Below are 19,024 nucleotides of genomic sequence, written 5' to 3'. Positions count from 1 at the left end.
GAGAGAGATTGAGGAAGAGAAACACGGGAGAAAAAATGACAGAGGGGTAGAGGAAGAAAAAGAAAGGTAGAGGAAGGGAGAGAGAAATAAAAAGGGGAAAGAGAGATAGAAGGAGGGAGATAGAGGTAGAGGGAGGGAGAGAGAGGTAGAGGGAGGGAGAGAGGGGTAGAAAAAGGGAGAGAGGTTAAGAAAGGGAGCGAGAAGTCCCTGCCACACACTAACACTGTGTGTAACTCCATACCGCATAGTATTGTCCCTACATCACACAACCTCCATCAGTATAAGTCATCCTCCTTCACACATCATCAATCTCTGACAATGAGACGCCTTCGGTGACAAGTTCCAACAACAATACTTATCTGGTCTCTCCCGACGGTAATCTTCAAGAAAAACAACGTGAACATGTGTGATGATGGCAGAGGTGCTGAACATATAGATGTTACGATGAATTGTGGGTAAGAGAGCCATCACCAGGGAGGGAGGCAGGTGTGTGTTTACAAGGACGCCTCGCCAGTATTACATGGTCTGGGTGGGAGGATTACACGATCATTCATCACTGGCTGAGAGATCTGCATCACCTCCCTTCTGCAGGAGGACACTCAAGTTCGCTTGGTATGAAATGTTCAGGCGAGTAGGTTAGGTTAGGTTAGGTTAGTTAGGTTAGGTTAGGTTAGGAACGGAGGGAAGGGCAGGAGGGAGAAAGGGAGCAAGTTTGTTGTCAACACAGAGATCTTTCTGTAGCTCTTCACATTCTCTTTGGTTCTTAATTTCCCTGAATAACTTGGCATCGTCCGCGAACTTTTGTATGGAGGAGTGTATAGCTTCTGGCATGTAATTTATGAAACAAACGAACAACAACGGGCCCAGGACAATTTCGTGCCATTAATCACCAAACACTGCTTGCAGTCACAGAGAAAGTCTCCGATCCACGCTTGGACACTTCACCGAATTCCCTACCCTACCAGTTTAATTTTCAACCTTTCATGGGGTACGCTATAGAAAGAGTTGGCAATGTCCACGTAATATATATTGTCGTTATTGCCACCATGCTCCAAAGGATGAGTCCACACATCCAGCACCTTAAGTAATTGCGCCAAGTGGAGCGTCTCGGCATAAAACCATGTGACATTTCGTTATTAGGTCAGGCTCACCGGCCTATAATTGTTTGTGGAGTAGATATCTCCCTGTTTAAATACAGTACTCACGTATGCCATTTTCTAGTCACTGGGGATCTTTTGCTCGCTTTGCATCTGTAAAACAGAATTTAAAGGGGCTTGGCAAGTTCGTTGAACAACTCTCTTAGCTCTCCGGGATGCACGCTGTCAGGGCCTGGGCTCTTATGAACCTTTAACTTTGACAGTTTGTTCCTAATACACTCCTCTGATAATGTAATGTGCGTCAGTGCTGTGTCTAACCGTCTATCCTGATATGCGAGAAGATTGTTCCCATCCTCTCTTGTGAACACTGAGGAAAACAATTTATTTTACGCCTCCGCTTTGGCCTGATCTGAGTCTGCTTAACTATCATCTTCAAGTCTCAGATCTAATACGCCCACACGTGTTTTTAACTTCGACTTTACGTAGCGGTAGAAACCCTTTGGGTCTGACTTGACCTCGCTTGCAATCAGCCACTGAGACTCTTTTATGGGGCGGATTGTGAGCGAGATCTAGTCAAACCTGAAGGCTGTAATAACTTCTATACAGGTTAATTATGCTAGACTTTTATAAATTTAGAGGGAATAAAAAACAAAGATTGTTCACAAATAAAGTAACATAGAATTAATATTGATCAGCGACAGTTTGGTAATTTAGAGTAGTCATTAATATCAAAGTCTTACCTTTATTATTCTATGTTTTCTATGGTGTTCATTTTCTATTTTGATATTTTAATATAAACTATTTTATTTATTTACTTTAATATTACATGTACTTTCTTTTAGGGGTGTCCTTTGCTCGACTGAAGCTGCTTTTATACTAAGAGTTTTCCAAAAATGACTCGGTCTGGGCTGAGCAAATGTTCAGTTGAGGTTAGAATAAACAACGGTTGTGGCTACACTAAACTTGGTTGAGGGAAAACTCTCGGTGTAAACACAGCTTAAGGCACAACCTGGCATCTCTGTCGTCTAGGTGTCATGACTATTATTTTGGTGACGCTGCTGACTTGGTGACGCTGCTGACTTGGTGACGCTGCTGACTTGGTGACGCTGCTGACTTGGTGACACTGCTGACAATTATTTTAGTAAGTTTGACCATATATGATGTTTTCCTTGTGATTTCACTAAAGGTTAAATTATGAGAGACATTATTTGCCCTTTTCTCGGGACCTGTAACAGTACACTCCATTGTTCTCACCTGACAATGCTCTCTTTTGAAATGGCAAGAAAATGGGATTCATCTAAAAACCTTAAAATTATATAATACACTAATTCAAGTATTCCTTCACTTCAGCTAACGAAAGTAAAAACGTGAGAGGCACAAGAAGAACTAGTTTCCAAACCTGAATTTCTTAATACAATCTTTCAGTCCGGCAACCTAACCTTGTGCTGGGAGACGAGGCCATTAACACACATCCTCACACACCCACAACACTGACACTATTATTATTTCCTTCACATGAGGTTAAAGTAATACAGTTCTCTAATCAGAATCTGGATCATATTGACAGTGTGGCGCTATTGTCTTTTAAATATTTAATTCACAGACTACACAGCCCAGCGTCATATTGATAATGCAGCAAAGAAAACGATTATATAACCCGCTTTATGTAGCAACTTATTCTCTCCAGGTTCTGTATATTATTTCTTCCGTGTCAATGTGAGTCACGGTGTAAATAGTGTTGTGATGATAGTGTGGTGTAGTTTTTTATTCATCAACTGCAGTAATAAACGAATTGTATGGAGTATTGACCCCAACAGTGTAAAATAAGAAAAAACAACTATATTTCTAAAAAATACGCAGCGGTTCCCCAGTGTTGTCAGCTGGTGTGTAAACTGGTCCACTATTGTCATAATACATAGACAATAAGTATCCACTAGCAGACCCAGAGTATCTGATCAGTGACTTCGCTTGCCACTAAGGGCATATCGGGTCAAATTAGGTTAGTTAAAGATTATGTTAAATCAGGTTAGATTAGGTTAGGTTACATCAGATTATTTTTAATTTGGTTATATACGGTAGGGTTATCTTAATTTAGATAAGCTTAGGTCAGATCAATTTAGGTTAGGTTAGGTTAGGTTAGGTCGTGTGTGTGGTTAGGGGTAGTTAGATTCTGGTTAGAGGTAGTTAGGTTTGGTTGTTTGTGGTAAGGATAGTTAAGTCCCGTCTCTTAAGTATATAAAGAGAGAGAGAGAGAGAGAGAGAGAGAGAGAGAGAGAGAGAGAGAGAGAGAGAGAGCATCGAATAGACTCGATAGAGGGAGAGAAATAAGAGTTTCAGAGACACAGAGAGAGAGAGACAGAGACTTTAACGCTCACTTAGAAAATTATCTCTCGTTTTTTGTAAGCCACCAGTCCTAATAGACCCCAGTTTTAATAGACCCTAATAGGTCATAATAGGTCCTAATAGGTCCTAGTCCTAATAGGTCCCAGTCCAAGTTGGTAGCAGTCCTAATAGACCACAGTCCTATTAGGCCCCATTCCTAATAGACCCCAGTCCTAATAGACCACAGTCCAATTAGACCCCAGTTCTAATAGCCCCACCCACCACCCCACACACACACACCTTAATTCTATTTGTACTCCCTGGAGTGACTGTGTGAGTGAGAAAGAAATTGTATGTACAAAGAGAGAAAGGCTGTGTGTAAAAGAGAGAGAAAGAGAGAGGGAGAAATCGAGGGAGAAAGAGAAGGAGAACAGTAATAATGAAACATCTAACACTCACACCCCATAACGGTGGTCCACACACTGACTGTCAACAGCACCAGCTGGCCCGAATTCCTCTCAATCAGCTGACTAGATTATTGCCAACTCAGAGCGTCTTCCTTCTGCTACACACACACACACACACACACACACACACACTAACCCCTTAATGAACTCCATCACAAGAACTTAATCAAAATAGATTTCAACCCACTAGTTTTATTTATAGAGTTGAAACTTTTAAAAATAGTATTGTACTACAGTAATGGTAAAATATATTACACACCGTTGCCACAACTTACAGTGTACAGACCTCTTCAAAACGTATATATATTTTAAAACTATTTTATATTTATTTCGTGTACGAAGGCATTGTATTAGGTTACTTGTGCTTTAGTAGCGTGTCGATGTGTTAAGCAACAGTGGAGTAAATCGTGCACAGGCTGCAAGATGGGGCCGGGTGGTTATCCCCGTAAGGTTTATGAGGGAAGGAAGGAATGTCGTGAGGTTCTGCCACTTGGTAAAACCTACGTCTTGCAGGATATGTTACTCTCTCTCTCTCTCTCTCTCTCTCTCTCTCTCTCTCTCTCTCTCGTTTGTGTGCTTTACAGCTGTTTTAAGTAAATACAGACATCGGTGTGCATATAAACACGTAGATGTACCCGTCTTAAATCCTTAGATATACACACACACTTAAAACAAAATTATTCAAAAACCAACCAAAGAAATAACCAAACAGGGGGTTAGTTAACCCGACAACTCGCTCATGAGGTGACCAGATTGGCGGGTTGGTGGCGGAGGGAGGGAGGGAGGGATGCCGGCGAGCTACTGAAACTCTGAAAGGTCAGTCAGTTGGGTTTGTGGCGTCGTGGTGGAAGGTATTCGACTGTTTCATCTCCGAGTCTTAGCCTCCTGAGTAAACGTCACCTTTTCTCCATTTGTTAGGTAATGTCTATGAAATTTTATTTTACATTATTTTGTCATGTTTTGTTACTTTGAATTTATTATGTTACTCTTGTGGGCTATTTTTGTATTTTTTTTTTTTTAATTCTGAATCGCACTTTTCCGTTCGTCGTCCACACGTCCGTCTCATCATATCTTGTCAGCATCAATACGCCAAAAATATTCAGCGCAGGTGAATGAGATTTGCATAGTGCCTCTATGAATATCTCAGGATTAGCTGATTAGAATTTGAAGGTGATTGGTATTATTTCACGTTTTTAATTTAATTAATTTTTTTATTATTAATTTATCGCAGCTAATGGCGATCTCTCTCTCTCTCTCTCTCTTTGACTAGTTATGTCATGTGACGAAAAACGGTGATAATAAATCAACCTATACCTTTCCTTCTAGTACTAAAACATGAATGGATACAATAATAAGTGAATATAGTAGATGACAGAGAAAAAGAAAGAGATAAATCAACAATAACAACAAAAGAAAATTTATATACAACTAAAAGTGAATAAGATAAATAGAACATTATACTGGCGATCGCTGACGGAGGTTAGTTAATTGCATTGTGTTAAGATAAACTCTGGTGAGGTCAGTTGTTTTATGATTTGGCGGAAGATTATGAAATTGCGCGTAAATGGACTATTACTGGAGATAGAAACATCGTATGGCTTTGTTGGCTATTGTTCGTCAAATAGCCATACTGTTTACCATTGTATACCCGCAGTCTAGGTATACGTTGCTCACCCGTGCTCTCTATAAACATTGTATACCTGCACTCTCTCTCTATACAAGCTGAACTGTATACCTGCATCGCCTGTATACATCCTGACTCCGTGTAAACCTATATGACGATTTTAGTGATTATCTATCTATCTATCTATCAATATATCTATCTATCAATATATCTATCTATCTATCAATATATCTACCTATCTATCTATCTATCAATATATCTATCTATCTATCTATCTATTATCGTAATCGTTTCCTTCTTCTTTCTTCCTGTGAGCGCGATACATCTTGAAACGTGACAGGGGCGTTGTTCATCCTGTGAGCTGACGAAAGTATTAAAGATCACGTTACTTTACTTTATCTGGGTTATATGATGATAAAACACCTTATCATTATCAAGCAGGAGTAAGTTAGGTTACGTTACGTTACTTTTGACTGGTTAAGGTTAGATTAGGTTAGGTTACATTAAGCTAGGTTAAGTTAACGTTAGGTTAGGTTAGGTTAGGTTAAGTAAGATTAAGTTAGGTTAGGTTAGGTTAAGTAAGATTAAGTTAGTTATGGTATCGTAAACACCTCTGAGATTCTGCTAGGCTCAGGACACGTGTGAGGTTGACCTATAATCTGGTTGGTGTGCATCAGCCAGGAATCCAGCCGACGACGCCCCGCTGACCCGACTGAGCCCATCATGTGGACGGCTGCCAAGTTTCTAGTCGGTCTGATAGTCTGCCGCCTTGCTATTCGGCCGGTCTGATAGTCTGCCGCCTTGCTATTCGGCCGGTCTGATAGTCTGCCAGTCTGCAGATCTGCTAGTCTGTGGGTCTACTAGTCTGCCAATCGGCTAATTTGCCAGTTTACTAATCTGCCAGTCTGCTAATCTACCGGTCTGCTAGTCTGTCAGTCTGCTAATCCACCGGTCTGATAGTGTCCTGGTCTGCTAATCTACTGGTCTACTAATCTGCCGGACTGTTAATATTCCGGTCTGCTAATCTTCCGGTCTGTTAATTTATTGATTTGCTAATCTTCCAATCTACTAATTCACTGGTCTGCTAGTCTACCAACCTGCTAATCTGCACATCTACTGGTCTGTTAGTCTACCAACCTGCTAATCTGTTGGTCTGATAGTCTACCGGTGGTGTGAGCTTAGAACACAACAGCCTCGACTGAACCTGATGTTTCTATACGGGATGGGATGCCGACACACGACTGTTGCCCCAAGTGTGTACCGTATGGCTGTTGGGGACGCCGGGGGAAGGGGTAGTGAGGCGTGAGGTTTCACAGATACGCCAATAGTGATTAATCTCCACCTATCAAAGCCCAGGACGTCTACCAAAGTCATAGTCATTTGCTGGGAATATTCAATCCAGAAGCCTTCATATCTGAACACGAGTACAACTCCCAACTAACGATACTGAAGATTATACGTACATGATACAACACACGAAGGATTTTGACAACACTATTAAGACAACGGAAGTCGCAGTGTTCATTTTAAAAATCAGCGGAGCGAGTTTACGTTGTATGTGTTATAAATAAAGACGAAGAACTGTACAGAATGGGTAATGTGTTACTGTTATGTATTGATGACGCTGGTAGTGGCAAAGACTTGTTAGATGTGTGAAGTGGTAACTGTGTGTTGTGAGGTAAACATACACCGCTGAGTAAATGTTGACAGTATGTAGTCCCGTGACCATAACAGGGGGAGGAGAGGGGGAGAGGGTGTGGGAGTTAAATTACGAAAAAGAAGGACGTATATAGAAATGCAAATAAAAGATTTAAGAAAGTAAGAAACGTTACTTGTATTCATCCTCAGTTTCTTACACCACCAGTTGACGTCGTCTGGTTGACCCTTAAATTCATTCGCTTTTTGATCATCAACATTCTGAGAATAAAAACAAAAACAATACTCCTCCCAGATAAACACTAGATTATAAAAATATTAAATTATAGTAACAAGATCCCAATCTGTAGGAGAAACAATAAGAAATATTTGAGTATCTTTAAATTAGCCACAAAACTATAACTATGTTCTTGAAAAAAAAAAAAGTTGGTCAAGGTCATTGTAAATCCTTGAGGTTTAGTTTTAGGTCTCCCTGATTCGTTGTTCTATGGGTAACTGGAATGATTGGCAACGAAAACATAGGCTGGGCTCGTATCCCGTCCCTGTAATACATATGAACCCAGGGCTTCCAAGATATGAACTTAAACCCAAGGACTCAAGACAGGTTCAGGTCTCTGGGTAAGGACTCAGGGCTTGAAACCAATCTTGCATATGAATCTTAATCACATTGATACCAGTGGTTCAAACTAGGACTTTTGACTGAACCAGACATGAACCAAAACATCTCCCTGAACCAAACATAGAACCCAGAACCCGTGTGAACCAGGAAATGAACCGTAAACCTGATTCACTCGGAAGAAGCTCAGACGAATGATGAGGGAGAGGTGTGTGTGTGTGTGTGTGTGTGTGTGTGTGTGTGTGTGTGTGGTGTGTGTTGGTAGGAATGTGTGCATGTAGGTAGGATTGTGTATGTAGGTAGGATTGTGTATGTAGGTAGGATTGTGTATGTATATATGTATGTATGTATGTATGTATGTGTAGGTAGGTAGGAGTGTATCTGTGTATGTAGGTACGAATATCTGTATGTGTGTGTGTTTGTGTGTGTGTGTGTGTGTACAGCCGTCAGGAAGGAGGGTGTGCCCGGCCGCTATCACTCCCAGGCTGGCCCCGTTAGACTAACCTGTCCACCCGGGCAGCGTAGGACTGTAAACACGGTAGTGGCCCAACCCAAGGATGTGAGGGGTGAGCCATTGACCACATTATACAGTACGAGGGTTGGAGGATACGTGGGCTGGAATCCTTGATCTGAGGATACTAGGACTGAAGGACCCGAGGAGACAAAGGTTCAAATCCCTGATATAACAAAATTAGGATGGTGGGAGGGGTCGAATCCGTAAACTGAGGATACTACTGAATGATTTTATAACTCCTGTAAAGGTTACTAGGAGACGAACCCAGGGCCCAAGAGTACTAGGAGTAGGATCCAGGACTCAAGAGTACTATAGGGATAGAGCCTAGGACCCAAGTGCACAAGAAATAAACCCAGGGAACTAAGACTACTAGGAAATAATAAACTCGGAGTACCGTACAACAGGTTCAGGTAGACAGATAAACACTACGACTCTGCCAGGTGGTGTCTGTACCACGTCGTACCTGGTAGTGGCGCTCCTAAGGTCAAAAACCTGGACGGGAAAGTAAGGCAGATGCTTAGCAACGATTTAGTGTAATTGTCAACAGCTGTCAGAAGTGCAGTAAAGACTTGTGTACGTGTCAAGAGCTGTCAGGAGTGTAGCAAAAACCTATATAAGTGTTAGGACAGTTATCAAGACAAGCTTTCAGTACAATAACTTTCAACCTTTAGAGCACGATATTTAACCACATTTAGTTCAGAGACTTCTCGATAATCAACTTACTGAAGGCAATTACAGGTTATTTTTTTCACAGTAATCTTCTATAATAATAAATGTCGCCTGACTTCGAATTACAAAATACTAACCAAATGATTAGGAAGGAAAAATGCAGTCGATACAATAAGATACAAATGTGATGACAATGGTTTAAGATTAGATGAGAAATATCAAAACGTTGTGTACGATTAGTTCCTAATTTCTGGGATAAATCTAACACTTTCACCACAGTAATTAACACTCCTTAAAGATAAAAAATAAATAAATAAAAACATAAACCCTACTGTTGATGATCATTGATAACTGTAATTTAACCAGGTAATTGTCAGGAGATTATAATATTATTTTTTTTATTTTTTACAATTTTCACAAATGTTGAGACGATAAAATTTTCTCGTAAATAGAGAAGTAAAAATGAACTAAACTGGTTGACTTTAAGCTAAAAAAAAACACAAGAATAACGAGAACTATTTTGTTTAAATTACACTGAGACTCTACCTGACCTAGATACGTTCATTAAGTGGAAGATAGGGAGTGAATTGAAGAATATGTGGAATAAGATAAGTGTGATACGATGCAAACACGCTGGTTTGTACGAAAGGAAAACACACACACACACACACACACACACACACACACACACACACACACACACACACACACACACACACACACACACACACACACTTGAAGTTCGGTGAAGCGTGAGTTTGTCGACGGCCTTACACATTCTTTTACTTCTAATTCTTACTGAAGGAATTTAATGACTCGCATAAAATGTTTTGTCTTAATCCGTTAGCTTCTGGCCTTCCCACGTCCTTCATATACAAAGAGACAGACAGACAGAGAGACAGACAGACAAAGAGACAGGCAGACAGAGAGACAGGCAGAGAGACAGGCAGAGATAAAATGACTAGAGAACGAGAGGAAAGTATAATAACAGACAGGGCCAGATTCAGGAGTGGGCAAAGTGGGAAGCTGCCCAGGGGCCTCCACAATCTGGGGGCCTCCACATATTATAATATTTTATTTATTTGTTTATTCATTTGGATTATTTTTATTTTAATTCTTTAAAATTCATGTTTATCTATTCCATCATGGCTTCAAAATTCTCCAAAGAAATGCTCAAATTTCAAAATTTTCCCGGGGGGCTTACAGCGCCCCCCGGAACTCCCAGATATTTAGGCTCGCTTCACCAGCCACCCCACCCTCTTGGGTAGTTATAATGAGGGGGACCTCCACAAAGAGGCTGCCCATGGGCCTCCACAGGTCTAAATCCGGCACTGATAACAGAGAGAAGACAAGGAGAAAGAGAATGAGACAAAGAGAATTAAGGTAAAGACAAAAATAGCGAAATAATTAAGAAAGACAGTGAGAGATAATTAAAGAAAATGAAAGAAAACTGAGTACGGGTCAATGAAAGATAAATAGAGAGAGAGAGAGAAACAAACCAGACTTCAGCCCTCACGCGCACAACTCCCGCTACCCCAAGTCTTAATGCAGTCATCGACTTACTAACTGGTAACTGTAACACTCGTATGACTGTCTCTTTCTGTCACTGGTTATATAACTGTCTGGCTATGTAACTGACTGGTTATGTAACTGTCTGGCTATGTAACTGGTTGGCTATATAACTAACTGGCTATGTAACAGGTTGGCCATATAACTGACTGGCTTTGTAACTGACTGGCTATATAACTGGTTGGCTAAATAATTGGTTAGCTATGTAACTAGCAATATTTGTGGCTAGTTATGTAACTGACCGGCTCTGTAACTACCTGGCTCTGTAACCTGTCTGTTTATAGATTAACAGGGCGGGATTAAGGACATTGAACCGGTAACCTGCCCAGTCTGTCTGTCTGTAATTATGTATGCATGTATGTCTCGCGCCCTGGAACAGTCAATACATAAGGAGTGGCGAAGGAAGGTTAGGCCAGTAGGGGGGGAAGGAAGGGTAGGCTAGTAGGGGGCGAAGGAAGGGTAGGCCAGTAGGGGGACGAAGGAAGGTTAGGCCAGCAGGGGGGGGAAGGAAGAGTAGGCTAGTAGGGGGCGAAGGAAGGGTAGGCCTAGTAGGGGATGAAGGAAGGGAGGTAGTAGGGGACGAAGGAAGGGTAGGCAGTAGGGCGCGGAAGGTAGGCTAGTAGGGGACACGAAGGAAGGGTAGGCCAGCAGGGGCATGGAAGGAGGCTAGTAGGGGGCGAAGGAAGGGTAGGCCAGTAGGGGGCGAAGGAAGGGTAGGCTAGTAGGGGGCGAAGGGAATGTAGGTTAGTAGGGGGCGACAGAAGGAGGAGGACTGGTATGGGGGGGATGATGGGGGGTGAGGGGCAGCAGGTGTCCGTTATTTGGTGGTAGTGAGGGGGAGGGGGTGACCTCGGCAGCCTCATCTGCCCTGCCCCTCCCTCTCGTGTATCCCTCCTCTTATCTATTGATATAAACCATAGTGACAGTGTGTGTGTGTGTGTAATAATAATAATTAACGGTTTATTGAAAGAGCTTGGCAGCCAGAAGGCTGAAAATATACAGTTACATATTTGGGGAATGGGTTTCGAATTACAAATAATATACAAGTAACATAAGTGACACAAATAAGACATATAATAACTAGATGGGGAAAAGCTCAAACTACAGTTCATTTCAACATAGTGACAGTGCAAGGAGTAGTGTTTACTGGGAGTGAATACACTAATTTATTACAAGTTATTGATAATTTTTACAATGGTTGGGACTGGGCTGTTTTTATAGCGATCAGTTCGTGCACGTATGGGCTGGATGCGGTTGTGGTGTCGAACAGCAATTCTCGGACTAGGGATCTCAGGTGGTAGTAGGAGCCGGTGTCGAGGATGGTGATGGTGTGTGTGTGTGTGTGTGTGTGTGTGTGTGTGTGTGTGTGTGTGTGTGTGTGTGTGTGTGTCTGTCTGTGTGTGTCTGTGTGTGTGTGTGTGTGTGTGTGTGTGTGTGTGTGTGTTTTATCTGACTCACTTCTCCGTTCACTATCTCTCCTCTACGACAAACGTCATAGTAACGCCCTTCAGTAGCTACGCCATGTACACTTAAGGTCAGATGTAAAACCAAAGAACTGATCAGACGAGGTTCGATTAAACATAAATCCTGATCGACCTGGATTCATCATTTCGTCACATCCGCATGCAACCAGCGCGTAGCAGGTCAGGGGCAGGAAGCTTGCTAATTTTCATTGAGGGAGTATTGACCCCGGGGTAGTAGGACGCGACAGGGTATTCTTATTCCTGGTGGTGCCTGCCGGGGAGGTGAGACAGCGGACCTCTGCACAAAGTGTAATGTCGGCCCCGGCTTCCTGACCAACGTTGTCGTCTTTTGTGTGCAACTCCACGAACGGGTTCTGATCGGATTTTTTGCGTGTGCAATCGTGTATATCGAGAATAAAGGTTTTACATGCGTTTTTGTACGTTTATGTTTCATGAAATATAAATGCTTTAACCTGTGTGATAATTTGTATGCAACAAAAAATTGAAGAATGAGTTCCATCAATAGTATTCTCAGACAAGGTAATTAAAATGCTATAGCAAGATTATTGACTTAATATTCTCTCCAAACTGATAGAATGTATATACAGTAGTTAAGGAAAAGGTTGGTTTAAAGTAGTACAAGACAAAGCATGGTAAAAGGCTGCGGTATGCCGGTATATGAAACTGTGAATACGTAGTTTTATTCCCTCGTAATTTAGTTGGTCTCCTCTTTAAAATAATTCATATCCTTTTAGGTAGTGTTTACGCAGCTGACAGCCACGTACGTCATCTATATTAGCATGTGTGTGTGTGTGTGTGTGTCCAAAGAGCCTCGGGAAGCACAGTAGCCTGGAGGGGGGGGAGTGATCACGGTTCACACACACATTACTTCTTTATCACTGTGTTGGTGACTCCTCCCGAGTGTGTGGGGGAGGAGACAGGCCTTCCTTTTGTTCCTCTCCGGTCGTCTTTTCTTCTTTTATTTTCTTTCGTATTCTATATTATTATTATTATTATTATTATTATTATTATTATAATTATCTTTATAATTATGATTACAATATATATATATATATATATATATATATATATATATATATATATATATATATATATATATATGGTGGTGTTGACTACTGGGTCAGTGAGGCAGTTGTACAGGAGACGAGAGGCGAGCTGCTGACTCCAGGTCGGCCGTACTTCCTGGAGTCCGTACGGCCACGCATAGGCCAATACAGATCATACAAGACCGTAAGCTGGACGATTCGAACTGATACGGGCCTTAAATGACCGTATAACAGCCAGTACCGTCGTTATTTTTCAGGACAGTATAGACCATACTGTACATGACCGCCAAAAAAAAACAGTTACGGACGCCACAGAGCCAGCAAGGCTCACGAAGATGGACCGTGGACCAAGGCCGCGGAGGTGTGGTCACGGTGGAAGTTATGGACTCACGCTGGTGGGGTTTATGTTTTAAAAAATAGATATAACTTGGAAATTGCGTCATCGTGTTGTCTTTATGTTGCTCATATCATTGTTACCTTTGCGTATACCTGTTCTGCGGCCAATGTGCAGGTAACCCACCTTCATGTATAAACTCTTGTTGATGACGATAACGATGTTGTTTCAACGCTGTACGACACTTTGGAGCCGAAGCGAATTTTGCAACATAAATCCTACTTTAGGAGGACATAAAGATGTAGAGCGGTATACTAATATTTATCCCTAAATTCATAACAATATAAAATAGAATTGCCATCACTCGTATTTCTCAGTCATTATCACCGCCTATTATCCCGCTTTGAAGATAAATGGTTAATGTCTTTTCGCCTGTGTTGCGCTTCTTGTCTCACAGTACAGACAATCATCAATTACACCAGACGAAAGGTCAAGGGGTTGACCCTAAATGAACCTAATACAGGTCTAGATTAGGAAGGTTATTTACATGTTAAGGACACTTTAGGGGTTAAATAGAGCCAGGTTTGTCTTATTTGGTGTTTACATGTGCCGGGTGTCGTGAAGGGTCGAGGCGTTTACCGGTCAGAGAGTGAGAAGGTGCTTTACAACACTGTCTGGTGGAGAAGGTATACATCACACTGTGTAGTGAAGGTCGTGTACAACACACTGTGGTGAAGGTCGTGTACAACACACTGTGGTGAAGGTCGCGTACAACACACTATGTGGTGAAGGTCGTGTACAACACACTGTGGTGAAGGTCGCGTACAACACACTATGTGGTGAAGGTCGTGTACAACACACTATGTGGTGAAGGTCGTGTACAACACACTATGTGGTGAAGGTCGTGTACAACACACTGTGGTGAAGGTCGTGTACAACACACTGTGGTGAAGGTCGCGTACAACACACTATACTGTATGGTGAAAGTCGTGTACAACACACTATGTGGTGAAGGTTGTGTACAACACACCGTGTGGTGAAGGTCGTGAACAAGTCAACCAAGTGAACCATAAGATGGCTTCGTTAAGGTGAACATTCACACACCTTTGGTACCTTCTTTTCCCCACTTGTAAAGTCAGGTAATTCTTCACAACAGGGTCGACTAGGTGTTCCCTGGGTGCACACCAACCACCCATGTGTCAGGAGGCGAGTATTGTATCCACTCGGTCACTGCACCTCCTGAGACAGTACCATTAAAACACTGACGTAAGAATAAATGTACTCAGTAAAAAAAAAAGTATCTTTCAGGAGGGGTCCGATGAATTTCGAACTGAACAAGCTTGTTGTCTGGCTACCAATGTGAGGTAAGCCTCATGGGCCTTCCTTCGTGATGTCATTTTGTTTCGCACGAGAATTGTAAAGATCGTTTTTTTTACAGAGTGTACAGTACGTATGGTACCTCAAACCACTGTACGTATGTTGTCTAGGTGTGTTGTACCGAGGTAAGAATTAACAGTTAAAAGACGAGTCATATTTAAAAGTTAAGAGAGATATTACACATGAGAAGTTAATAGTGTTACACAGATAAAAGTTAATAGTGGTGTTGAATATAGTATATAATAATAAACCTTAATACAATAGAGGTAAATAGAGATGGAGAGATGGCAGAGGAAAGGAAAAAAAAGAAGGGAGAGGGTGGGAGGAAGCGAGGGAAGGAAGGGAGGAAGGAAGGTAGGAAGCAGGGAGAAAAGGAAGGAGAGTTAGGGAGGAAAGGAAGGTGTAACAGAGACAGAGAGAGAGAGAGAGAGAGAGAGAGAGAGAGAGGAGATGAGGGCAAAGGAAAGAGATGAGGGAGGGAAAAGAAGCAGTTGCTGGAAGAAGAGAAGGAGAAAGGAGGGAAGACAGGTAGAATGCAGGTGACTGTAGTGTGGTGGGTGTTACTGCCTTTTGGGCCTGTATAGTAACCTGTACCGTTAAGTGACTGCTCTCTCTCTCTGAGGAGGACCCCCACACACACACTCTGAGGGGGAGGGAATTCACCGTTAACACATACTGAGGAGGACCACTGTTAACACACACTGGAGGAGGACCACTGTTAACACACACTGGAGGAGGACCACTGTTAACACACACTGGAGGAGGACCACTGTTAACACTCACTGGAGGAGGACCACTGTTAACACTCACTGGAGGAGGACCACTGTTAACACACACTGGAGGAGGACCACTGTTAACACTCACTGGAGGAGGATCACTGTTAACACTCACTGGAGGAGGACCACTGTTAACACACACTGGAGGAGGACCACTGTTAACACTCACTGGAGGAGGACCACTGTTAACACACACTGGAGGAGGACCACTGTTAACACACACTGGAGGAGGACCACTGTTAACACACACTGAGGAGGAATTCACTGTTACCACACACTGAGGAGGACTACTGTTAACACTGACTGGAGGAGGACCACTGTTAACACACACTGGAGGAGGACCACTGTTAACACTCACTGGAGGAGGATCCCTGTTAACACTCACTGGAGGAGGACCACTGTTAACACACACTGGAGGAGGACCACTGTTAACACTCACTGGAGGAGGACCACTGTTAACACACACTGGAGGAAGAACACTGCACACAGCTCAAGATACTGAACAACCTCGACTTTTGCCAATCAGATGGTCGACTTTGTTGTTTCTGAATCATGGTTCACAAAGGGATTGAAGCAGCGACTCAACACATTGTGTGCAGTCAACCTTTCCCTCTCTCCCTGTCTCCTCCCTTCCTTCCTTCCCTGCCTCCTCCTTTTCCTCACTCCCCCCTTTCATTTTTCCCTCCTCCCCTCCCTGTCTCCTCCATATGGTTAGGGATGAGAGGTTTAGTGGTGGTAATGTTGCTGAGTAATGTTAAGGCCAGGAGAAGACCCACATTGGGTTGAATGAACGAAATTAAAAAGTGTGGTCCTCGTAGAGAAACAACTCCTGGATGAATTGGTAAATACACTCCGAAAACATTTCCAGTGAAGGGCCGTAGTCGCTAACCCTCAGAACTTGGGATGTCACATTGACTGACTGACTGACTGACTGACCGACCGACTGACTGACTGACAGACATATCGGTCACTCCCAAGATCTAAGACGAATTTGATAGCAATAATGAAACGATTATTTCCTCCAGGGGATTGGATGGTGAGTTCAGGAGTAGAGTGAAGCGTCAGCACATGGAGAGGTTCACCATCACTATTTATGACAGCTGGGGCGACCACAGTGACAAGTTTATTATACCGTCTCCATCTCCCTCCCTGAGATGATGTGGTCAGGCCAGTGTCCACCCTCATCCCCCCTTACACAGTCAATACCTCTTCCACCAATAAAGTACGACATAGAGTACAGTAAGAAATGTAGATAATAGTATGATAAATAAGAATTTTCAATGGCTATCATAGCTATAGCATGTCAGTCAGCATAATTATAGTATTTCACTTCTTGGTGGAGTGGACTTGTGCGATCACTTGGTCTGTACGCTGTACCGCGTCATCAGGTGAGCTGTGATTGTCTTCCTCTAGAGTCTAGAGCCCATCAATAGCAGTTTGTGGTTCTCTCCTCCGTGAACGATTATTGTGGCAAGGAATTTTTGAAGATAAAAGCGAGTCTACGTATGCTCGGGACTAGTGATGGCGTTATTATTATTATTATTATTATTATTATTATTATTATTATTATTATTATTATTATTATTATTATTATTATTATTGATATTGCTAGTAGCATACTGCCATGATAACTCAGTGTGAACAACAAATACCTGCCCTCAATAATTACTCAGTAATACATTCCTTAATAAGATAATAAGAACATACAGTATGTAATTTTAAAAATATATATTTTCGATTTCACCAAATTCATCCTCTTGTCGTTCCAGAGATGCGTGTGTCTGTGTCTGTGTTGGTGCTCGTGTTGACTGCCGTGGTCGGGACGGTGGCAGGTGGGAGACAGAAGCGTTACATCTTCGTCAACCCGGAAGCTCCCATCAGCTTAGGTTAGTCCAGAGCCCACACCTTACCTCTTTCTCGTAGCTCACTCTACTTCCTACCTCATCCTTGTAGTTCACTCTCCACTTCATAAAGTCACTTACTAAAACTCTTCGTCCTAAAAGGGTTAAACCATCATTCTTAAAGGAATAAGCCATACTTCTCAAAGAACTAAACCATTATCTTCAGTTTAAGAATTCGTCCTAAGAATGTTAAACAATCTACATCAGAGGACTAAACCATCATCCCAAAAAAACTAAATCATCATCCTCAAAGGGCTAAGCCATCGTCCTCAAGTGGTTAATGAATGGACATTTTTCACACAAAATTTTATGACTACCTTCCAGGCTTTCTCCTCAACATGCCCATCTCCCTCGCCCTCCCGACACTGGCACCTGTGAACGGACGCTCCTTCCAGCTCCACAACTTGGTGGGAGAAGACGAACTGGCCGAAGACCTTATCTGGGACCCCGCCTACGAGCAACCCTTGAGCAAACTCCTGGCTTACTTCACTCACCTTGAGGTACTTGTTGTGGCTGTGGTGGTGGTGGTGGTGGTAAAAGTAGTACAGGGTAGTAGTTGTTGCTGTTATTGTAGTAATAGTAGTAATAGTATATATTACTGATATTACACCAGTGAGACCATATAAATAGTGGTTATTTGTGCCAAGGATATATAATCAAGTGCTTGGTGCGACAAATTCTTGTCCATAGTGTATCATTCTGACGTATGGATGGTCGCCCTTAGGGGGGGGTAGCCTACACACCCACGCGCGCACGTATGCCCCTACTACCTGGACACAGCAGTCCAGCCTGTCACCTCTCCGCCCTTCCCTCATAAGAACCAGTATTATCTTGTGCCTGGGACTAAATCAGATGTTCGGAGGCGGACGTAACTGTCGCGCAAGGTGCTGTTCACTATGCCTGGTAACAATCATTGCTGCATCTGTGCTAACCCGAACCATAACTGCACAAATTGTGTTTGTGCGAGAAACATCCGACCATGTGTGGATTGCAAGAAGCGAGACCAGTGCCGGAACCCACGTCGCAGGGAGCCGACACAGGTGGCCACAGTGGATATCGCCGGGACCCAACTACCCGATGATATCCGAAATGATAGCAGTGAGTCTACTCAACCCGAAAATATAGTACTATTAAATGCTGCTCCCTTAGTAGCAAGTGTCCACGAGGAGAATGAGAGACAGCCACCTCAGTGGAATGGCATGTCGATGGAAAATGCAGACATATGGGTCAAAGAAACCTACTCAGAAATTGTCAAGTGGTCGCCCGCTAACTTATTTGAACCACCCAAGTGTGCGGCCACCAAAGAAATGATTCGGGAGATGACTCGCTTCATGACTGATTACACTCAGGACCGCTTCCTCGCCCCTCTAGCTCTTCAAATACTGGCAATAATACCACATCTATTTTGTCAGAGGACACACACAAAGGCTAAGCACAAAGAAAATGTGGCAGCAATGAAGAGAAGATTGGCAATGTGGCAGACTGGGGCCCTAGATGATCTCCTATGTGAAGCAAGAACACTGCAGGAGAGACTAAAAATTACGGGTGACGGAAAGCAAAACACCGATGACG

The 19,024-nt window shown here is 42.6% G+C and overlaps 1 protein-coding gene across 1 annotated transcript in view; it reads left to right on the top strand.

Annotated features, from left to right (window-relative positions):
- Window positions 1-4,715: 4,715 nt before the first annotated feature.
- The window catches only part of LOC121874901, a 31,059-nt gene continuing 16,750 nt past the window's right edge, over window positions 4,716-19,024 (top strand). Inside the window, exons 1-3 of the mRNA XM_042379240.1 lie at window positions 4,716-4,804; window positions 17,321-17,437; window positions 17,777-17,952. Of these exons, the coding sequence (XP_042235174.1) occupies window positions 17,323-17,437; window positions 17,777-17,952 (291 nt within the window). The 5' untranslated portion in view covers window positions 4,716-4,804; window positions 17,321-17,322. The remainder of the gene's footprint in view (window positions 4,805-17,320; window positions 17,438-17,776; window positions 17,953-19,024) is intronic.

Source organism: Homarus americanus, unplaced genomic scaffold (genome assembly GCF_018991925.1).
Source record: "Homarus americanus isolate GMGI-L3 unplaced genomic scaffold, GMGI_Hamer_2.0 scaffold56009, whole genome shotgun sequence".
NCBI classification, from domain to species: Eukaryota; Metazoa; Arthropoda; class Malacostraca; order Decapoda; family Nephropidae; genus Homarus; species Homarus americanus.
Note: the sequence above shows the minus strand (reverse complement) of the source record. Positions and strands in the feature narration are given on the sequence as shown.